Source organism: Rhipicephalus sanguineus, chromosome 6 (genome assembly GCF_013339695.2).
Source record: "Rhipicephalus sanguineus isolate Rsan-2018 chromosome 6, BIME_Rsan_1.4, whole genome shotgun sequence".
Classification (NCBI taxonomy): Eukaryota; Metazoa; Arthropoda; class Arachnida; order Ixodida; family Ixodidae; genus Rhipicephalus; species Rhipicephalus sanguineus.
Window position 1 is genome coordinate 30438019 of NC_051181.1, and position 24527 is coordinate 30462545.

The window sequence follows — 24527 nt, forward strand, 5'->3', positions numbered from 1 at the left end:
TTTAGAAATTTTTGTGGATATAAGCAGTACAGATGCCAAAAAAAAACTGGAAAAAAACTCAAAAACTTAAAAAAAAATGCGAAAACCCTGTTTTGCGCAGTGCATACATTCTTATATCTAGTATTTTTGCGCGAGGTAGACTGCCGATTTGTTAGAGCTGATTTTTTATCTCTACTGTTACAGTGAATATCAGATATAATGAATTAATTTATGACCCGAATGCTACTTCCTTATAAAGAGATTCAACTGTACTGGCCGGCCAGAGCCCAGATATATTATACTTCATTTGGGGTGCCATTTAACCGTACGTATCTTAGGCATCAGTGGAGCTAGCAGATTTCACTACTGCTTTTGCAATGTGCACATGCTTGCAGGAACCATCTGTATCTGCTCAAGAAACCCTGGAAAAACAAAAGAAACTCGCAAGCAATTAAGGGCACAATCAGACCTGGATGCAAGCGCAACAGCACAGGCTTCTGCGTTTCGGAGAGCCATGCAGCACCGAGAGTGGACATGTATTTATGGATCACGCAGTGAAGCACATGCTGTCGTAGCATATGCTTCTCTGCGTGAGTTGCCCTCTCCTTAATTCTCTCTTTCCCCCCCCCCCCCCCTTTGTCCCCCCCCCCCCCCCCCCACCCAAGATCAAACATAATCGATCCCCGCCTCCCTGCCCCCCTTGAAAGGACTCACTTGTCGTGGCTGCCCCCTAGTAAAGAAATCCCGGCGCTGCCCCTGTCTGTGCTACAGATACTTGGACATGACATTTCTCTGTGAAACTGTGGAGATTACTTTAATCCTTCTTGTTCATGGCTGGGGCCTGGCCAACTCCTGACAGGCTTGTGTTCGACCCAGAGGAGGGCGCATACAGTGTACCTGTAGTTAAGTGCCCACTCACTGAAGGACTCAGACAACAATGATGCGTCTGTCCTCGAGTTCTATATGTGCACCTGTTTAAAGTGGTGAACATCAACTGTCCCGTGACCATATGGGTATAGTACCATCAGACAGTCATAACGAAGCCAATAAGCAACGAAGCCAAGGAAAACATAGGGGATATTTTATCTGTAGTGTAACCACCTGACTTAGCGCGTTGGACACATTGTCTGGCCTTTGCACCGACCACTCCTGGAGTTCATCCAGAAAACTGAGTCATATTTTCTTATTTACTTTATCCCCTACGCCACACTGGCGGCAATAAAACAATAAATGGTAGCGTAGTAATTGTGACACAAACATAGGGTTGCCACCTTTTACCAGAAAAAAAAAAAACTGCCCTTCGACGGGGGGGGGGGGGGGGGGGGTTAACAGGAGATTAAAATAAAATCGAACAACAGACGCAATGTCAATTCTTCGGCATGCAGTGCCATTTAATGTAACATTGCTTTCATTGAGCCAAATAAACCCAATGCACAAACAAAAGCAGCACACTCAGCTAACCAACTAGCCTAACTGCTGACATAAAAGTACCCGTGATTGGAATGACGCTTCGCTTATTACTCTGAATGTGCTGCACTGAAAAGGAACCACAATGCTTCGTCCATAAAAAAGCCCTTCTTTGCATCTGAATTCAACAGGCCAGTGCCATTATAGACACAAAGGAATGTTAAAATATGCCTATGCCACAAAAATGTCAGATATTCATGTACCATACACGCGCAATAATACGCTCTATTCCAATGATCGCTAGACTTGAAGGGATCCCAGAAAGTGGTTGACTAATAGCGTAAGAGTTTTGGTGATTGACGATAAATATTTACCGTCGTAGTTGTTGAACTGTCGCTTATAAAACACCCAAAATATAAATAATCGTAATATTATGACATAAAAAACTGGCCGGCCCGCCATCTGAAAAACTGGCCTGGCTGGTCTAAAACCGGACAGGTGGCAACAATACACAAACAGGAATGAAGTGGCCAAAGAAACACCTTTGCCTGTGTCACGATCCACAGCCTTCGAATACGGTGGATGTAGGTAATGGGCTCCACTGACAGCGAAAGTGTTTTTGTGTCCACTTTAATTCGTTTATTCGTTTCCACTTGTGTCATAATTACTACACTAGAGTTAAAGAATGCAAATAATGCACCCTATGCCTTCCTCGGCTATCAGCCTCAAAAAGAAACGAGACCCTCCATCCACTCCCCTTCTCTTGTACAATCAGATATTTGGACAGATGGTCCCGACTTCATGTCAGTGGCTGATCTTGTTTATTAGGGGTGAAGCACCTTAGGCTCGAGGCTGGTCCATTGTGCATTGTTGTCCGTGCTCACGGCACAGCACTGTGTAAAATCAAAACACCAGGTTTAATGAAATTGGCCAAAGTGCATTGTTAAAACTTAGCATCAGGTTTAACAATAGACTAATATCAATCATAATTGTGACAAAACAATACAAAACACCTACAAGCACAAACCCTTTGTACTAGTCGGTGACTTCAATGTACACATTATGGACCTTAAGACCTAGCTTTGTTGTCGACTCTCATGGTATACAGAAAACCTTGCTATAATCAAAACATATGTGTGTGTATGTGAATAAAGAAAAAGTTTTACAATAGACGAACATCAATCGTAATTGTGACAGAACAATATAAAACGCCTGCAAGCACAAACCCTTTATACTAGTGGGCAACTTCAAAGTAGAAATTATGGACCTACTTACCTTTGTCGTTGACTCTTTATGTCACTTTATGTCACTCAATTTACATTATATGGGGAAACGCTTGGGTAACGTACCGTTACACACCCATACGATACCCAGAGCTTCGCCCACTCATTATGATTCACTTCGTGGAGATGCGTGGATTTTTTCTAAAAAGTGGGCAATTGGTGAATACCTGCATTTAACATTATGTCCACTGTTACTAGTAGGACATCCATCTGCCTAAATTGGAATGGTGAAAAAATCCGTAAACAGGGGGTGGGTGCTCGAGCCGACGTTTCGACAAGTGGACTTGTCCTCTTCAAGGCTAGAACCGATTTCCTCAGCTCTCGTGTGTATGTGCTTCGTGCCCTCTCCACCACAAGGGAGAAGGGGAGGGCAACTACCATAGTGGGGGTGGGGGAAGGGGGGGGGGGGAGAGGCCACCTTGACGGACTGGGTGAGTCATAAGGAAGGCAAAAAAGAAAGGAACAAAAAACGGGGGGGGGGGGGGGGGAGAGGGGAGGGTATATATTTCGCTGAGTGATTGTCAGTGGAAACACGTGGCATTGCAACAATAGTAGGTTCGAAATTCCTAGAAGGGCTTACCTCTCATTGGTTTTTGTTGTGTATGTACCATACCGAATGGATTCAAGAGCCCCCTTTGAAATGTTAATACCTGCTGGCTGGAGTGTATTCAACTTGTGAATAAGGTATGACTCTGTATATTTTCTGTCTCTTGGGGACCGGAAGATTGACTGAAGTATGTAAAGTTTGAGATCGTCGAAGTTGTGACCTGCTACATTAAAATGCTGTGCCACTGCTTTAGATAACTTTTTCGCCGTGTCCGCGCGATGCCCGTTTAATCTAACATTAACGGGCTGTCCCATTTCGCCAATGTACCGTTTCTTACAATATGAACATTTGCTCATGTAGATAACGTTTGAGCTAGTGCAGGTAAAACTAGATTTTATGTAATGGACATAATCACTTCTGGTGCTTTTAATTATAACGTCACCTTGAAGGTGTACAAGTCTTACACCTCGGACGAAAACAACGTGTTATGTGGGCAGTAGAATGAGGGTTTACTTTTGCATGCACTAACATGTCCCTAAAATTCCTACTGCGGCGATACACGACTTTTGGTACTCCGGGAAATGCTTTTCTAAGGCGCTCGTTGCTTGCCAGTATTGGGTAATACTTACAGAGGATATTATTTATGTTTGGTAGTGCATTTGAGTATTTGTTTATAAATGCCGGTGGCTGGTTAGGCTGTGCTACGAGAGGTAAGGAAATCAGTTCCAGCCTTGAAGAAGACAAGTCCACTTGTCGAAAAGTCGGCTCGAGCACCCGCCCCCTGTTTATGGATTTTCTCATCCCAAGCTTCCACCTTCCACTTCCTGCCGTTTTTTAAATTGGAATGGGTCATACGTATGAAATGACCATTTTTATGATACACACATGATGTCATTGATTAATTAATTAATTAATTAATTAATGTATTTATTTACTTGTTTATCATACTGCCAGTCTCATATCGAGGACATAGAAGGTGGGCATATGATTACACATACACTGCATGTTTTATATAACAAACGATTAAAAACATCTAAGCATGTGCAACATTTTTTCAATGCGGAAATACAGCAATAAGATTCAATGTGCATATTTACATCAATAATGCTATTAATAAATGAGGAATTCACATTCATATGGTACACTTAATCTAACGTTTTGGCGTAGATTGTTACAGTACAGTGGCGTAGGCAGAAATTTTCTCGGGGTGTGGGGGGACACGCCCTTAATCCGACATGGGGCTCAGTCAGGTAATTGTGGTCGAGTGTCATTTTCTGCTCTGTATGCCATGGCAGAAAAAAATTTCGGGGGAGGCACGGGCCCGGTGTGCCCCCCTGGCTACGCCAGTATTACAAAAAGAAAGAAACAACACAAAAGGGAATATCAGCCACAGTTTATAAAAATGGAATTTTTTACAATTATAAGTAAACTATTTTTTCTTAAATTTACATCTTCCAATAACACAAAAAAAATCACACTGCAATGTTGTGTCAGCTATAGATGCATCTAGGCTATTCCACTCGCGAACAACAAGGTGGAAAAAAAGGAAAGCTAAAGTTATCATTAGACGAACTCGAGTATATTTATTCATCTCACAAGAGCAAACAATGTCACATTATATTGCATATCAAATAATTGTTTGGCTGCACCAGACTGCAGCCGTATCAGCAGTAGCACTGACAAATCATGAATCCCTCGTCTGCGAGAATGTTGCCTCCGTCACGAAATTAAAGGTTGAGAAAGCCGCTCAGGATGACACACTCTGTGTCCAATATAGAGCCTGTGAATAACTCCAATACAAGTGAGACCAGACCACTGGGCATAATGCCAATGAGTCCTTTTAATGTGCTTGCTGATTTGTATGCAGAGTATTTACTGGACTGCCATGCCAGACTAATTAGCTAGTACAGTTAACAAGGCATTCAGTGCACATGACTTCTGTTGCATCCAAAATCAACCTCATTCTCAGTGATTTTTGAGAAGCACAGTAGGCATTGTTTCGTCTCATAAGTGTAGTGGTGCTCTAAGAGGCAGCTTTACCAGTTTCAAATGCAGCCCGTTAATCCATGAAGAGCATATCCTACACACAGTTACCTGCGAGATGTGAAACCTGCACACTAGATCCTGCTCAAGAGGACCAAGCCGAAGCCTGACAAGAACTAGAAATAGACGTACTATCGTGCTCAGTATGAGCTACACCGCGGGAGCACGTGGCCAAGCGCACTGTAAGGTTGTACAGTGGCTCCAACCGTGACATGTTTTTGAGTCATCAGGGGAGGGTTTGGCTGTTCCTGTGAGTGTGCATCGCCTTCACTTGCTTTCACGCTCGCCCTCGTTTTGCTGTGCGGTGATAACAGTTTCAAAAATTATAACTTCAAGGGTGAAAGCAAGCAAGTGTGGGCGATACGCACTCGTGGGGACGGCGGAACTGTAACTGTGTAACCCGAAACTGTGTAACTCGAAAGTATGTCACAATCAGCGCCACTGTGCAACCTTGTAGTGCACTCGGCCATGCGCTCGCGTGGTGTAGCTCATACTGAGAGCGATAGTGCATCCTAACAGTGTTGGCTCACACTCACAGAAAGGGATTGACCAAGAATTGGGTAATAAAAATAAAATCCTTAAAGTACAGACTAGGAAATAATTTTTTTCTATTACTAACGATGTTTTTGGCGAGAATTAATATCTGCCTGCTAAAGAAAAAAGAACGTAGGGGGGAAATTGGTTCTATGAGAACAAATAAGTTAGGATTACAAAAAAACTATTATGGTGACTAGTTCATTTTGTTCACTTAATCTTCTTTCTATTCCATAGCTTGTTGCCTGAAGCTTTTCAGTGCGGCTCATATCACTGTGACCATCACAACGAGCTTGCTCAAACAATGCAACAAAATGGTCGTAACCAGGGAGGCCAGTGTAAAAGAAAATGGCGCATTCTTTCTTGATTCTTCCTCAAGAGGGTGTATGAGGCTTTTCTTCAGTCACCCTACTTAATTCGGCTCTTCCTTTTGCAAGCTCTTCTGTTAGATGGCACACAGATCTATTTTAGTGTGCCAACCTGTGAAGCTCTCTCCAAGTGCCTTAGTAAGGCCTCTTGCTCAGAATATGCCGCCCAGTCTTCTTCTATGTCTATAAAGCAGGCAATATCCTCACTTTCACTGTCTGAAACTCACAGGTCAGCAAAAATATTGGAACTCACTGACTCGCTCAATAAATGTATTTCATATCCTCACAACAATGTCAGCGATGCGAGGTGCCAATACAGATTCACTAAATGACAAGTTTTCAGGGATGTCCATTCGTCATCTGGCTGCATTACTGATTGTCTTGTCACTGTAGTCTCTGGCTCCGCCGTCTAAAATGACGACCTGCCAAGAATGGACACAGGGTGTGGCAAGCGACTGCTGGCCTTCTTGCCCGTTAACCTCTTTGCCCATGCCCAATAAACAAGGTACTACAATGAACAACGAGTACACGAGATTCTTGAACCCTTCAACAAATTTACATGCGGGGGCACATGCCTCCACCATGTTCTCCACACACGCTCTCACACCACATGTTCGCCACCACTCTCCATGTTGACAAAAGAAATCAAACCGATCTCTCCATCACACATTTCTTTTTCTTGTGCTTTCTACGCATGGTCAAACCTCAATACTATAATGAATATGGATATAACAAAGTAAATCAAGTCTTGTCATTAAGGCAGTGCTGTAAATTTACATTGATAACTCATTTTAGAACACAAAACCATTTTCGTATCGGCTGCAACATTGTTACAATGAGGTTTCAGGGCACTGCATCCTGCAGAGGACATCATAGCCTGATGGCCATGCGCTAGATGCTGCGATGGCTTAGGTGCAATGCTAAAGAGGACAGGGGATCCTAATGAAGAGCACAGAAAAACAGTTCACAACACACATCTGCGCTGTGCCGCAACAAAAGCACTGTCACGAGCAGTGCTTTGTATAGGAAAGTTCCCTTTGTAGAGAGCAAGAGAAATTACTATCTTAATGAAACATGCTTTTCTTTTCACTGTTATGCCTAAACATAAGTGGCCTCCTGTAGTGTAACAGTGAGTAGGATAGTGCAGCCTGCATTGTAGAATGACTTGGTGCTAAAAGCGATTGCAGGCAGGAGAGCTTATGCAAGGTGTGCTAGCTCATTTTGCGAAGCCGTTCTTGCCTTAAATCTGCGGTGAGCAAAGGCCAAGTGTGGATGCCAAGGTATACCCGAGTTTGGATATCATTTCCATATGCACAGACATACGAGGAGAGTCCTTGTGCACATTTTGTCTCTTTTGACCCATGAGGAAAGCCACATCCCACAGTGCACACGTGTAGGCCTCTGAAAATAAAGCATATCATAGCTAGCACACCGTACTGTGTCATGTTGGAACTGTATAAAAGAAAATTACTTCTTTCACGCAGAAATTGGTGTGGATTTTCAGTATTCTTTATAGTGGGTTTTGTTTCAGAGACATTCAGTCTACCACCTTGACCACTGTTTTCTATCAAAAATGTGCCACGTAGCGAAATATGCGCACCATTCATTTGTCCACGTGTTCTTGGATCCCGTGTTGCTCACAGAACAAGAAGCGAAATGGGACACAAGTGTGCTACGGTTGCTTCAAACTATTTATTCGTTAGTCAAGAAGTCGAACTTCACTGGCTGCGTGCCTTGTGCAGCCTTTCGGCAACATTCTCCCAGTTGGCAATGTCCCAGATGGCCTTGACGTAGTCCGGTCGCACATTCTTGTACTGCAGGTAGTACGCATGCTCCCAGACGTCAATGGTGAACAAGGGTACCAGCCCTGCAAAAAGCCACGTGCCAGAAGCATTTTCAGTGACACTTCAATGGCTCTCAAAATGCCGCGTTGATCGCGCAAAAGCGAAACAGTATTTGCCCTATCTTGCACAGATTCTCAAGGCAATGCAAATGTTGCAGCAAAAAATAAAGCCGGTTCGCCTTTCTGCGATACCAGCAAACACTTTGCTGTCCTTGGCAGAGCAGGGATTGGGTGATGCCACGTAAATATAGCTCAGCCTCACAATCACAGCAGTGGAGAATGTGAGATCATTAGGAGAGAACTTTTTCTTTCCTTTCTTGTTGCCACTTCCTACTAGCTCTTGAGTAGCATTGTTTCTTTATTCAATTTGCATTCATGCTCATCACATGTTTGTGCACTTTTGACCTTGTGTAATCACACATCTGTATTATTTTACCTGTTTACATAATTTTCATTCCTGTTTGTTAGAATTCTGCGTATCTTTGTACACCCGCTCCTGCCATAGCGCACTTAGCGCTGCAGTATGTGTAAATAAATAAATAAATAAATATCAAACCAATTAGCCCTACACAACATGCTTTGACCCGTTTCCTCGTCAACACAGCTTCTCAGTGCCAACTGCACAGTTGAAATGCTCGTGCAATTATTCCACATATTAAAATGCCCAGTATGCAATGGTGTAGATTGCCCCATATGCTGGAGTAAATTTGGAATGGAATCGACACATGAACCAAGAGTGCTGATTACATGTCACTACAAAACACATTTGCCAATGAAACAAAACTGGGGTGGCAATTAACTACACTTCTTAACTTTTGCACAATTTATTCATCCATTAGGTATTCATTAAACTGCAACTGCTGTAGTAAAATTTAACAGGCTGTAAATACAGATTCCATAAAAAAGCAGAAAGTGAATGCGAGAACAAATGGCCAAATTATGAGAATGAGCATCAACTGTAGACAACGAAGACCAACATTTACTCCAGTTCAGTAAAATTCAGGGAATAATGGATGTGTGCCCTTAACTCCAATCGCTCTCACAGAGTAGCACCCTTACATATTTTGTAGGCTTGTGCAAATAGTAAATTTTAGGTTCGAAGCGAATAGTGATTTTGGTCGAATAATCTCAAATCGAATTCGAAGAATATATATCACAAAATATAAAGAAAAACTAGCATATTTGTTATGACCCAACCAACCTGCACAGTACTTTTTAAAAATTGAAACAAGGCATGTGCAAATGTCATTCTTTTTGGTTCAAAGGGAAGTGGAAGCAACTTTGAATAGTAGCAGGATTTGACATTCAGTAGAATGCAAGTGATAACCTGCAAAGTACAGGGGTGCAACAGCCGAAACAGGATTTGGAGCAATTTTTGGAGCAGCAAAATGTTGCTTTTGGAGCACAAAAATCTAAATTTGGAGCAGGTTACGAAAAAGAAAACACTGAATTTTTTAGCACGAAATCCCAAATATGGCGCAGTATAACAAAAAAGGCTTACTTTTAGAAAATACAAAATATGTACAAACCATTCAACATCAGCTAACTCGTGCACAGTGCACGTGAACACTGCTATTTCAATAAAGACAGTGTGTTGAGCCACCCCACAGTGCGAACAATGACTAAGTCCATATTAGCATTTGCAGGGCCTGTCAAATAATTAGAGAGGCACTGCAAATGCTAATGTGGACCTGCGATCCTGGCAACCTCAAAATTCGGGAGATTTGTAAAGCAGGAGCAGGTGGGGGTGGCGAAAAAAGAAAACTGGCGTACGCTTTTGTCTATGTCTCAAGGCCGCAGAAATGCCATACACAGCAGCTACAAATGATTGCTAATAATTTTTTAGACGTCAGCGATTATACTAGTACACGAAATTACATGGCACGTGCACGAATGAGTAATTAAGCAACAAAATGTGCTGTCTCCCTGACAGCTAGTACTAATAGCCCCTTCTAAATCTTAGTACGCTTTTCCCCAGAACACCAATGTACTGCGGCAAAAAAGCTTAAAAAGCGTTCTGCATGCAATAAAACAAGCATCAGGGAATTTGAAAACCACTGTCCTTTTTTATTGCGATAGTAACTATATGGACACTCTCGACGGGTCTTTGCCGTCATGTCCCGTATATAGTCCAAATTGATAACAACCCCCCACGCATCGTATGTTCTACCGCAAGTAAAAGCACGCGAGAGCGGGGGCGACGAACGCAACTGAAGCAGATATCAAACGAGCCAGCCCATCTCCGTCGCTCGGAGGGCGCATGCGATAACCACTTCGCTCGGGAGGCCTGCCATCGAAGCAGAGAAAAACACCCCGCCCGTCCAGAACGAGTATGAAAAGACGCGAGGGGGGGGGGGTGCTGTCGCTCGAGAAGCAACTTTGAATTTTGATTCTAAGGGCGCGCGCGCTATATCAGCAGCAATCAGCGGGCGGCTCGTATACCCTCCTACGTGCTGTGCTCTCAATGCGAAGACACTGCGCAGAAAGTGCATCTTTCTCTGGAGCGGCCATATTCTTTTACACCAACGTTTTGTAGAGTTACGCGAAATCGGATACAAAAGAATTTGCTGCCAGCCTTACTTATAACATTACAATTTGTTGCTATCGCATTCAATGCTTCACCCTTGCGGTGAAACTGTGACTTTTTATTTTCTTTTGTGGGGGGGGGGGGTTAGGGTCTGCCCGTCTGTATTGGATGATGATGCCCACACTGCAGATGACCAATGCGGCCTCCATTTCTCGCTAAAATTTGCGCAACTGAGAAAATTTTGAGCTGGTCGGGCATTTTGGCGCAGCGTGGCGCAATTTCAACAAATATCACGATTTTGGCTCAGCTTGGCGCAAAAATAAGGAATTGTATCAAATTGGCGCAATTGGCGCAGCTGTTGCATCCCTGAAAGTATGTTACATTTTATAATTTACTATACTTAGAGCATATAAGCCGGTATAACAAGCTTCTAAACTTAACAAATGATGAATCGGGTAATATGTTCATTTAACCTTGAAGTGGGGCTTTGCGGCAGTGCATATCTTTCCTGGAAAGGTGCATTCACGGCATAGCACCCCTCCACTGCAGTGAAACTACCTTTACAGGGCGGTTACAAGCGGACTAATATACATCTATTCGTTCATTTCGAACACTTCGAAATTTCCAATAATTTCAATTCGAATCGAAGCGAATTCAAATACTGTATTATTCGTTCGAATATTCGAAGTGCTCGAATATTCGCACAAGCCTAATATGTTGAAATCACAGGTTTATAAAAGCAACACTGACTGAGGGCGAAATCAGAGCTATTTTAAAAGTCAATACTCAAGTCTAATCACAAGCATTCCTACGTTCTCCCATGCACACTAGTCTTCCCCATTAATGGGTGTTTCCAGAAATGTGCCAGAAAATTCTCCAGAATAAGGAAACAGATATTTCCTCGCTAACTTTGGCATTATCTCTTATGGGGTGGCTAGACTAGACACATTAATTACTGCAGTAAGGACAGAAACTGAAACTGTTAACTCTTGAATTTAAGTTCTTCCTGCAAAAAACCCACTGCCTCTGAGATTTCAAAGAAGCAGCCACTGGTAATTTTTGCAAAGTGATAACATCCGACCAATTTCGCCAGCAAAGTCAAAACTGAAACGCCTAACAGTGCAACTGCCACACTCTTCTGAGATACCCAGAACGAATTAGCGCTGTTATATCAACCACCGATCTACCTCACTTCATGTGTGTGTGTAGGCTGCCCTTCCCAAGATAGCACGTATCGCACAGATAGGTTCGGAAATGCAGAGGAACTAACACCACTGTAATTACTGTCGGAAACAGTTCCGTCAATCTGGGTATCTGCTAGGGTACAGCAGTTGCACTCTTCGGTGCCTTGGTTTCGTTTTTGCCAGTGAACTCGGTCGAATTTCATCATGCCAGAAAACTCCGCTCGGGCCATGAGAGACTCAAGTATTGGAGGGCTCTGGATAATTTAGACCAGTTGGGGTTCAATCACGCAGCCCATGGACCTCTAGTATTTCACCTCTGTTGAAATGCAACCATCGTGGCTGGGACTGAACCCGCATCTTTCGGGCCAGCAGCTGATCACTGTAATCGCCGGGCCACTCTGGCTGCCCTCCCCCGAACTGTGACAAGGAATCAGCATCGGTGCAACGCGGCAAGTGGGCCATGGCAATTATGATGTAGGGATAAACAGCACACAGTCAATGTCTTAAGCCACTAACCTTCTGTGTCAGTAACGGAGTCCTGGTTAAAAGTGTTGGCCACTTGTAACCTCTGCGTCTTGGGGTTGTAGCCAAGCCAAGCCCAGCCGGAGCCCTGCACTCCGACTGCGCGGGCAGACATTATGGTCTTGAGGGACTCGAAGCTTCCAAAGTCCTTCTTGATTGCCTCCAGCAAGTCACCTGCACATTCACATTTGGGCTGTGGCTCACACTCGATAGCAATGAACTTGCGCAGAATTGTGTGGAAACACAGCAGGCTGTAGACAGTAGCCCTGAACCTTGTGATTATTTTTATTTACGCCATAACCACAATGCCTCAAAGGTATCATCAACCTCCAAGGAAGAAGACGGAAAAAAAAACATCACATAACTTGGTGGCCCTATGTACAGTTCGATGAAGTTAATAGTAGGACTATTACATAATGTCAAACTGATCTGTAGGAAGAAAGATTAGTACTAGTACTGAGAAAAGTACAGTACGCAAAATGATCACATGGTGAGAACAGTAGCATCCAACATAGCATAAACGATGTTATTTTGCTTGGCATTGACCCCTAAAATGGCAGTCCATTCCATTCTTGAAATATTTTTTCTGTAGCAGCAACAAAATGTTCGTCGCTGCTATACACTGCCTCCACAAGAGTCTAGTAAGTCCATTTTATAACGGATTCTTCACATTAATTAATGCAATTGGTAGCGGTGCTGCAAGAAACTGCGAGCAGCTAAGAGAATTGGCTGGCTACATAACAACATGCGCCAGCAGTTCACTCACTGAAAAAAGCTTCTACTTGCAGTGAAAACACGTCTTAGTTCCAGTTGCTCTTTTCTTCTTCCGTCAGTCCAGCATAGCCCCTTTTGATTTCGTGATAACGGAAAGAGAGCTCAGTGATAAGTGTTGCAAGCAGCAACATCCTTTTTCTCAGTGATTGGGATCACTAGCAAGGCACTAATCTAGTAGGTTAAATCCATTTTCTGAACGATCGAAATTGTTTGCAATTTAGGACAGAGACTGTTGTGCTTCGTACTACCACCACCTATGACTCACACTTGCCACTCACCACATGGCGACAACAAGAACACCAAATAAATTGCTGATGCAAGGGACGTCTGGAGCCAAACACAAAACTACGCTACTGTGTAGAGCCCTCATTACAAGTGATATGATGTGCGTGCTCCGGCGATGAGAGAATGCTCACGTGATGCTCCCTGGCCCCCACAGCTGCTCAATGGCGTGAGATTTGAAAAATGCATTCGCAAGAACGGCATTTAACACTTTCGTGACCGCACCTATTCCCATTGATAGTATGTTATCGATGACTTCAAATTTAAGTTTTGGCACTCTCTGAATGGTTCTGGACAGCTAACGCAATACAAAGGGTAAAATAACATGTCTTTTATCAGTTTTGTTTGAGAGTTTCTTTTTTCCACCGCGAGGAGATTTTTAAAGCTCGTCTGCAGTCGGGTAGGTGAGCGCTCGTTGTTTCAGACTTCCCGTCGATGTCGCTCGCGGGTGCTCCACAGGAACGGTGAATTTCAACGGATTCCGATTAATCTGAGCGGGAATCTCTGGATGATGGTAGGAGCACAGACACGGAAGACGACTTTGATCCGCCAGGCTTCAGTAGGGACGGCGAAAGTGCGTCAAACCTCCCCGGAACATCAGCGGCTAACCGCCGGTAAGTTTCGTCTTCTTCTCGGGTAGTTTTATTGCTGCTGCGCATCGATGTAAACGTATCCGGTGTACTAAAAATAACAGCTCTTATCTGCAAGGTGTTAACCTCATTCGGGTGGGAGCATTTGACGCTGGCTGCAGAAAGAGCGCAGTTATCTCCGCGAAGACGGCGCAGAGTGGACTTTGACCCAACGCTCTGGTGTGCTGCGCGGCGGCGTCTTCATGTTGTTTTTCACCGCAGAAGTCGTCAGAGAGATATGCAACCACACATATAAGTATGCGTGAATGCATACTTTCGAAAAGAAGAGAAGATGAGCAAGTTCGTCGCACTCCATGTGTACATAGTAATCGTTGAAGTCCCGTGCTTGCATTGGTGTTGGTGTCGATGACACATATTTCCAGGCCTTCGTCCACCATCAGGGATGCGACAGAAAAGGTTCAAGGCTTCTCGAGTGTCTCTGATCTGAAGATGACCGTCACATCCCACGAGAAGCTTTACCACGTGTCTTCTCTATTGCAACACATGAACGAATCTTCTACGCTATTTTTTTAACCCCATCGCAACCTTTCAGTGGATGAGAAAATGGTGAAATCTGAAGGTCGGTATGTAGGCTTGTGCAAATAGTAAATTTTGGGTTCGAAGCGAATTCGAAGCGAATAGTGATTTTGGTCGAATAATTTTGAATCGAATTCGAAGCCTATTTGTCATGACCCAACCAACCTGCACAATGTTTTTTCTTTAATTGTAACAAGGCATGTGCAAACGTCATTCTTTTTTGTTCAAAGGAAGTGGAAGCAACTTCGAATAGTAACAGGATTTGGCTTTCGGTAGAATGCAAGTGATAACCTGTAAAATGTGTTATGTTTTAAAATTTACTGTACTTAGAGCATATAAGCCGGTATAACAAGCTTTTAAACTTAAAAATTTATTAATTGATATGACGATAATACGTTCATTTAACCTGGAAGTGGGGCTTCGCGGCAGTGCGGATTTTCCCAGGAAAGGTATACCACCCCTCCACTGCAGTGAAACCACCTTTACAGGAGGGTTACAAGTAGACTAATATGCCCCTATTCGTTCATTTTGAATACTTCGAAATTTTCAATAATTTAAATTCGAATCAAAGCGAATTCGAATACTGCATTATTCGTTTGAATATTCGAAATATTCGCACAAGCCTATCGATATGGTATTCAGCAGTATATGAGGGAGAAAGAGGTGAAATGAGGGTACAGTTATGATTTTTGCAGATTTGGAACAGGCTACACAGTTCATTTCAACGAATACAAAGGAAAATTGAAAAATACCAGAACTGCAAACTATGCTAGGAAAGTTGAACAGAGAGAAAGAAGAAACTTAAAAAAAAATTTTTTGTCCCGAAACATGTGCAGCCAGCCTTTGTTTCACCGCGTCTTTGTACTTATAGAGCTTATATTTCCACTATTATTCTACGAAAACTTTGCGTTCAAAACGTATATTTCGATTTTTTTTAATGTTTACCCTTTGCAGAGTAGCATTGATCTTTTCATGAATCTTTTTTTCTTTTTTATGCATTTTTCTTTGTTTGATAATTTTTTTTATTATATTCGAAATAAATTGGTTGTTTAGAATTAATACTCTTGGAAAGACCAATTCTTCCTCTATCATTTGATACCCTACACTTTAGCATCAATTATTTTCTGTGGCAGGAAAAAACATATTTCCTGGACTAGCCAAAAACAACCGAAACAACCGGTCATGAAAGTGTTAACATTTAGCCACTGGCACAGCTTCATTTTTAAAATTCTGGCACAGAGTGAATGTAAGTTTTATCTACTGTCTTTCTTCTAGAATGAAGATATGACAAAAAGCCATATTGCAATTAGGTAAATTCTTATGAGTTCAGTATGAGTAGTAAACTTGATGCCGAAAACACGACACAAAAGAACACATATGCAGGACAAGTGCTATGTGTGTGCTCTTTTGTGGTCATGTTTTTGGTGCTAGGTCAACCACTGAAAGATGTACCAACTAGCCCAAGAAGTATGCACTACTAGAGCATTTTATTAGTTGTAAGAGTAACTTACGATTGAAGAAGTTACCTTTCGGATACATGTAAATATTGTCTAAGATCAGTCAGGATACAGCTACGAACGTTTTTATACGGCTGCCTTAGCAGTCAAAAATAATTTTGAGAAAACTGCAGCAATTAGTTAGTGTATCACCGAACTACAATTATAGTGAGATCAAGAAATAAAAGAAGTTCTTGGGCTTGTAGCTGAGTTGTTAGAGTGAAAAAATCATACCAGGTTTGTTTGTATTCATTCACAGAAACATCCCGAGAGTTCTGTTACAACTGAAGAACGTTAAAAAAAATAAAAATAAGAACAAAGCTGACAAAATTGCACCGAGATTTTTGAAAACATTTGCCATTTTATGTATCGAGCCTATGATAAATAGAAAGGACTTAAAATTTGCTGAACATAATTTATTGGAACCATTTTGAGCTTTTCACTATGTGCCCTTCCCAAAGCCAAGCTGCTCTACAATGCTGTTTGAAACAAGACTTCAGCCACAGTAAGTAATGGACAGAATGCAGCCACCGACTCTTTGTCATCACTCCAATGCAGTAAGAGGCTGAGTTCTGCTATTAATTTTCAATCAAATTGATCAAGTCTGTCCTTGCCCCTTCTGTAACAGCTGCCAGACAAGCTTCCACCCTGAAGGTTTTGAGCAGAAGCTGGGAAAGCCTCAGGGTGGCACAGAAGTCCACCACACTAGTAGTTGCGCCCTTTCAGGGAGCATGATTGTGAGTGCACTTAGGATACTGTATTTCCTCGAATCTGGGGCGCCCTCGATTGTAGGCCGACCCCCAAAATTCGCAAGGCCAGAAAAAAAAAAAAAAATTAATCATGGTACTGAAATCTAAGCCGACCCCCCCCCTCCCACTTTCGCACATTTTTTTTCGAAAAAAGAAAACAAAAACACATCGGCTTAGATTCGAGTAAATACGGTATAACACCAATGAAAACTGACACTCTGCAAAACTTGGGCACACGAGCTCGAAAGTGAAGCCACACTGTTTCTTGAAACACTTTGAAAGTTCAGGAATCCTCATACCATACTTTCCACCTGCTGCCGACAGCTTCACAAGTACGTTCACGTCTACGAAAGCTGCATTGTAATTACTGCGCCGATCAGCTGCCATCGTTTGAACGTGGGTCGGTCAACATGTATTAGTTTTTTAGCAATTGTTGATGAAATTGAGCAATAATATTTGCCACAGCCATTCTGTGGACTACGAGGACTCCCAAATAGCAGAAATTGACACATTTTGCTGTTTTTCGCTGCATGAATGCCCCCATGCCCCGTTCCAACACACTTCCATCATGTGGCAGAGACAAACATCCTCAACATGTGTGCCAAAAGATAAACCAGGGTTCTCCACTTTTGAAAACTGGGCAAATGCCTGGGAGTTGCATACCCGAGATGGGTTTGAAAGGCTAAGAAGCATGGCAAAACTTGCAGTGCACAAAGAAGGACACGGACGAAGAAAGTGAAGAGAGGACGACGCTTTCTTCATCAGTGTCTTTCTTAGTGCGCTGTAAATTTCGCCGGGCATCACTACCAGCAAGCCCATTCCTACATCCTTTCAAGCTAAGAAGCAGTTCTGCCAGCAACTAGCAACAAAATAGGGCAATGCCTCACAATCATTCAAAAAGACACCTGTTCAGAATTTTGAGCGTCAGTTTTACACCTCGTCCTCACGAAACATAAATGGTACCTGAAGTTCTTGTTTACCACATGCCTGACAGTTGATCCCGTAACCTGGAGTCTTTTGCAATGGTCCTCCTCATCACTTACAATGGCTCGTAGATGCCAGACAAAATCAGGCGATATTTGAAAGCTGTCTCCTTGCCAGGGGGACTTTAGTTGCTTTCAAACCTTATAAACAAGGGCTGTTGAAGAAAGTGCACTTTTGGGTCACTTGGTTGGCAGCCAGGTCAACTGGGACTGCATGACTCTTCATTTCCTGCATTGAACTGCACTGCCATGTTGGAAACAGAAAGAAGTGTGGCAGGTCACCGATGTAGGTGTCAATATACACGAACCTGCACGCCTACATGTATACAATGAGACTACTGGCACCTATCATGGCACAGTGCTGGCAAGAGAATGAAAAAAAAAAGGAGTTCTTCCCTATTGGGAAAACTGGGGCAAGCAAAGGTACCTTTCTATCACACTGCACGATGCTCTCTCCTAACTTTTTCCTTCCTCCATGCTTGGAGATCGGACCTCCGCCCCCTGCTGAGCAGCACAACACTGCTGCTACTTCAGCCAACGACGACAGTCGTGCATGAAACAGTGAAATGCAACAATTCAATGCGGCACAGTGAACTGGCAAGTGACCTCGACAGAAGGTCAGACTTCCGTGTCAGAAACAGCTGATCACTGACAAGCCCACGATCCAGAGGGCATCAGTTAGTGGAAAACGTCACATACAAGTACGCACGTGACCAGCACACCTTCGAGGGCCTGTTTGTGCACACCTGCATTTCCGTACACTCACTGGTGCCCAGTTTTTCGCAAATTATGCCACCGCCGCCACCACAATCTCTTAAAAGCTTCACTTTAAAAAGCCCCAATGGGAGACCTACCTTTGGGTTCCCCACCTCCATTGGGGGACAGGTTGGTCCAGTAGATGCTGTGGTTCAAGTGCCCACCACCATTGAATTTTATCGCAGCTGAAGCCGAGATGATGCCCTGGGTGCAGTCTGTCAAGAAGCAAACAGGGGATGGGGATTCAAAAGCAAACTTCATTTAGTTATCTATACTGTTTTGTTATGGGAGACCGCAGAGTTCTGTACAATTTTACCTAGAAGGAAATCTGATACCAGAAATATTCATCGGAGGGGATACAGCACAAGAGAGGACGAGGACAAGAAAGGCGACACACACAGAGCGCTGACTTACAGCACTTTATTGGTAGAAAGGGAAGGATGAACATTTATACACTTCGCTGACATGCGCCACAACCGGGGCAAATGACGATTTTTTTTTTTTGAACATTATACATAGAGCAACCACCACTGCGCAGACGGGCGTATCACTCATGGTCTGTTTAGATATTTCATGAGATGAAAGTGCTATCGAAGGAGAGCTGATGCAACTGCTATTGAACTTTCTGATGAAGTCTGCCTCGGTGATTTCGCGTGTCAACTGTAAATTATGCCTAGCCAGGACCTCGCTTTTTTCAAAGAAGGGCGCGCAGCCACAGTCACGACAATGAATGCCCAGGTGGCCTTGAACCGTGTTGTACACATTGTTGTGGTGCTCTCTTAGACGGTCGTTTGAGCACCTACCAGTCTGTTTCACATATTTCTTCCCACAGGACAGAGGAATCACATATACCACGCCAGTGGTACAGGGCACAAATTGCTTTTTGTGTTTCACAGAACAGCCATTACGGCTGCCACTCTAAGCAAACTTGCAAAGCTTGGACAACTTCTCCGGTGCGGAAAACACTACCTTAACGCCAGCACGTTGCCCTACCCTCTTAAGTTTGTGGGACAGATCATGTATGTACGGAAGTACAGCAAGTTTTTTCTTTTCAACATGCACAACTGGTACACGGTCATTTTCACCACGTCTGATTTGTCTTAACAGCTTTTCCACCACAGCCGAAACTCACGAGCTGATGAAACTGACTTGAAAGTGTTGTAAGTCAGCGCTCTGTGTGCGTCGCCTTTCTTGTCCTCGTCCTCTCTTGCGCTGTATCCCCTCCGATGTCTAACCAACATGCCCAAGCTTCGATACTAAGAAACATTCACTTTTAGTAACAGGCATCGTGCTGCCATGGAAATGACAATATATGTGTCTGCTAGGATATTTCTTAAAAGAGCATTGACAGCAAACTTTTTTTTTATTAGCTGCATGCTGCAATCAGTAGCTCAGTGCCCGATGGCCACGGAATGAAACCGTTAAATGCTCCAACGTGACATACGTTATAAACGCTAGCAGCTGTAATTATTCAGCATCCAGTTAAAATGCACGCCAAGTCGTAAGATACTCATACCACTGTGGTCATGGCTGACTGGACATAGGTATCAGGTGTGCAGAAAATTCGGTGAAAATCGAGAGATGAATGAAATGATGTACTAATCTCTATGCTTCAATCGGCACTGTTGCACATATCACCGGTGCCTTGTTGTGATAGTATTCAGGCAAGGGCAATCAGTCGTTGCAAGCTAAGAGTGATGTAACGGTGGAGTAAGAAAAAAGACGAAGAACAGAACCTGCACACTATAATCTATGACATTGGGAATACTGATAAAAGTGGCAAAGCATCAAAGAATGTTCGAGGATCCACTATATATGCCGATAGGTATATGTACACCGCACAGGTGAAGATGTCGCAAGGTGATGCCAACTCAGATAAGCACTTCAACTTATTTTTAAAACATACTTAATATATTCAATGTAACGCTTGATGCTCATACTCGGTCGGAAGTACTCACGTATGCAGGAGAATTGAACAATACAAACGTGTCGAATTTGAAATTCTCGTTTCGGTGGCCATTTAAAAGAAAATCTTGTAACGCTGGCTCCAGCAACATTCCTTAATTGTTAATTTTAGTGGATTAGTCAGCAGCCCTTGTGTGTTCAAAGGCACCATCACAGCATCTGAGAGCACTTTGCCCAGAAAGTGGCTGTAAAACATGGCCAATGCCGAGGACTGCCACGATGCACACGCAGTGCTGATGAACAGCACTTACGAAATGATACGCGACTTGAAAACTTCAGGCACAGCAACTGCTCGAGATGACCACTCCAGGTTGCTATGAAAATGACTGCTAAAGGGGGTATTGGCTTGGTGCAAGCGTACGAGCCAATATTACGACGATGTGGCATGAACTGCAGGCACTGGAAACAACAGTACGTGCAATGCCTGGTACTAAATTTGCTTTTATTCCATGAACACTGTCCATAGCATACATTGCACAAAGCAAGTCATACGGGCAAACTTAAGAGAACTTTGAATGAGTGTATTTCACCACCAGTGTCATTCGCACGCTATCACATGGGAACGCTTGCTGCAATGCTTACGTGACACTCACTGCAAAACGCGGTTGGCAGCAAGTGCATTAGCCACTCACTTTGCTATGTCGAATTTTGTAGCCTCGGTAGCAGTGGCTCAATAATAAAAGACTAATATAGAAAACTGAGCTCATAGTAATTTTATATACTACACAAAAAAATCTAGTTTGCTATTCTCGCTCTTTGGCAGTTTACGGCTGCAGCCGCCAGGGGCATGCCAAAGCACGTGCTGTGCAATGGCCACGTTCAGCGCGTTTATACCCAAATTTTATTCTTTTACACACTATTACTTAGAGAGCCAGTAAACAACCTTGCGGTCAAAAATTTGTGATGAAGAAGAGCACTTGTCTGATGTGAACATGCTGCTGCAAGAATTTTGCGAATAAGTGCATTTAATAAGGAAGTTACAGCGGACAGAGCAATCATTTCAGCTGGTTTTGGTTTCTCGCTCGGGCTCACCACCCCTCTCGGTCGTTCAGAGGAGTAGGCGTAGCCTGCTTTTGCGACTATTCCCACGTCGGCAAACTAATATGATGTCAGCGACTGCGTCATAGGCTTGCAACCAATGACCAAGCGAGGCTTCCTCCATGTGTTGGTCATGGCAGCTGCTTGCAGGTGGTGCGGTGCGGAAGCATGGTGCGAGGCACTCACGAGGTGAACAAACACGCGACAGGTGCGACAACTGCACGGCCAGAACCACATCACCAAATGGACCAAGGCTCCGTTTCGTAGAGCAGAGGACCAAATGACGAGGTCAGTGCTACATAATGTTGCCCATGGGCAGCATTACGTCACTTCGTGGGAGAAGAGGGCTAGACAAGCACTGGAGCCTGGGAATTGTTTTTCAAAATGGGGCATATGCGTAATGCACAGTGCTGCGATATTCGCAAAATGCGATCGCCGCAGCCTTCTGAACAAATGAGCGAGCTTGTTTGGGAGGTGTAAAAAAAAAAAAAAAAAGCCAAGACCTGTTCACTGGCCCTGTAAGAAATATCATCCAAAATTCCAAGCATATGTTGTGCTAATGACTTACTCATCCCCATTACCATCGTTTCCAAAGTACACTACTCTTTCTAGTGTAGCAGCACACTGCCAGAGTGACAATTCACGTAAGTGCACTCACTCAAAATGACCCGACATTTGCCAGTGTGACAGGGGTATTACTGTACTCACTCTTGGCCAACGCTTCGGACATCTTCTCCTCAGCGGCATTGAGGTTGTTCACATAGGCTGCATGGTGCTTATCGTGATGGACGTGCATCAGATCGGCCGAAATGATGGGCTCCAGGGCATTGTAGTCGTACGGGAGGTCGGGCAGGGTGTGCTTACTGCGCACCCCTGCATGGCCAAGCCTGTCGAGTAGCCATTCGAGAAGTGAATTAAAACTGTGTCCCCGGGTCGTCCGTCAATTTTATTAATTAGCCATCTCGCATACATACTTAAGGTGAACTGCATGTCCATCGTTTGACCAACTTTCGAGTGATTTACGACACTGATGCATGCACACTGCTTGGCTATTTACAGTAAAGTTACAAGGTTATTTCTCAGACACGCGTACATATATCTGAAATATCTAATACGTCACCATGAGTGCTATATGTTGCTGAGGGTGTTAACCGGGGATTTTGCCACTGTATATGTGCTCGACATTCACAATGCGATGGAAAGCAGGTACTGAGGTTCGAGGAAAAGAAAATGACGCCGCTTCCACGAGGGAAGGGACTTAACAGGTCTCGAAACGCTGGGTCTATTAGAAACTGTGGCTGGTGCCTGTTCCACATCAATAACTCATTGGACCCAGCCAGACAGATCTCTGTAATAGATGCTTACATTTAAATCTCCTTTCTTGTATGTCAATAACATACTGGCATTTTTTAAGCTGAGTCGTACACTTCACGCCTTGAGACATTTTGTGAGGAGTGTCAAGAATTTAAGTCTAAAATACCCAGAGAGACTTATGCCGTCTTCTCTGTCCGCCTTTCCACAGGTCATGCCTTTTCAACCTCATTAATAATTCCAGATAGCACTTCAATCTCCATTCTGCCTTTCATTTTACTTGAGGATGGATGAATTATCTGCAAGCTGTACAGTTTAGAACAGAAGTCAGCTTCACCATGTCAGTGAAATTGCTCACAACATTGTCCTGCTTCTCTTTTAATATGTGCATTTTCGTCCTTCCCATAGTTTCTTTTTAGCTACTTTGATGCTACTGCCTCTTACGTCTTTGACTTTATAAGTGCGTATGTCTCAGAGTTTGCTTATTAGCTTTGATAGCTCGACAAATCCCATTTATTGTACGTTATCTCTTGCAGTAGCCAATTTCATGGGTTGTTGTTCTTTCATTAAGTCTTTCACGATTTCGGAGACTTCGCTTACCTCTTGTCTTTACCTCCAAAGTTACATTGCTGCTCATTCCCTCTACGTTGCCATTTTCTACTTGTTTTAAAACATCATATTTGTTCTCTAGAGCAATCCTTGATTCCTCTTTGTATCATGACTAAATCTACGATCGTCTTTTCTTTTTTTTAGTGATTTTTGCTCTTGTTCTCTTCAGGCTGAGTGTGATTCTAGGCCTCACTAAGCAATGATAACTGGATTTTAGCTCACTTACTACTTCCATGTCCTGTATTATGCTTGGATGGCCGCACATTATGAAATCTGCTTCGATTTTTGTTTACCCATTTCTTCTTCGTACTTTGAAAACGAAGGTCACCTTGGACGTAATCACAGCAGTCTGGATGACTGCGAAAACCTGCACCGCAGCGAACACTTGTTGTGCACAGCATTTTGTGCGTCTCTGTGCCGGGCACTGAGCACCGCCTCAGGCGCTGCAAAGTGGCTGGCCACGCGAGGCTATCTCTTATTATTCTTTTTTTTTATTCTCTTTCTCACTGCCGGCACATAACGATTGGCCACCACAGTCAATGCCCCTACGACGGCCGGTAGCATCCTAGCGCCAGCCTTACGACGTGCAATTTGAACGTTCAAAGTGGCCAATAGGGCGGGTTGGTTATGCATATATATAAAAAAAAAATTGCGACGGCGCCTCGTGTGCCCGTCGCTCTCCTTGTTTACGCGTCGTTGAATGCCAGTCGTACTTTTGTGCCTAGGATTGGTTTGCTTCTTTGCCAGTGTGAAGACAAAATCCATTCGCCCTTGAGACGCTCGAAACATATCCCAGTACCGGTAAACACGTTTTCGAACGCCAGTTTTATCCACCGGCGTAAACTCGCCGTTTGTTCACACGTGCGGGGATACAACAGCCGGAGCTAGCGCTTACCTTCGCACAACAACATTTGCGCAGCGGGCTCCAAGCATAGTTCACCAGAAAAGATGAGCAACCACAACAAGCAACCGATCACCACCAGCAGCTGCGACGATCGCTGCTGGACGGAAGTGGAAACTACTGGTGCACAGCGTGCCGGCAGTTTCGCTATCGGCAGAACATATGTGCTTTTCCAAAGAAAGATAAAACGAGCACTCCACTCATTTCAGGCATCTCGATTTGGCCGAGTAGTCAACAGGGAAAGTCTCGGGATTTGCGGG

General features: G+C 43.6%; 1 protein-coding gene across 1 annotated transcript; it reads right to left on the bottom strand.

The window, feature by feature from the left end:
- Positions 1-7878: 7878 nt before the first annotated feature.
- On the bottom strand, positions 7879-24518 carry LOC119395673 (superoxide dismutase [Mn], mitochondrial). Its single transcript, XM_037662664.2, has 5 exons — positions 24262-24518; positions 22155-22333; positions 18542-18658; positions 12232-12411; positions 7879-8028 (listed from the first exon to the last, which is right to left on the bottom strand). Exons 1-5 carry the CDS (start codon positions 24297-24299, stop codon positions 7880-7882), a joined length of 663 nt encoding a protein of 220 aa, XP_037518592.1. The 5' UTR covers positions 24300-24518; the 3' UTR covers position 7879.
- Between the last annotated feature and the right edge of the window lie 9 nt (positions 24519-24527).

What these genes read in the sequence shown, in the direction of transcription:
- LOC119395673 (XM_037662664.2), bottom strand. Translation starts at nt 24,299, where the DNA reads ATGCTTGGAGCCCGCTGCGCAAATGTTGTTGTGCGAAG. An exon ending in GCAAATGTTGTTGTGCGAAG is followed by an intron (nt 22,334 to 24,261) that starts GTAAGCGCTAGC and finishes GCTACTCGACAG; the next exon opens with GCTTGGCCATGCAGGGGTGC. An exon ending in CTCCGTTACTGACACAGAAG is followed by an intron (nt 8,029 to 12,231) that starts GTTAGTGGCTTA and finishes GGCTTTTTGCAG; the next exon opens with GGCTGGTACCCTTGTTCACC.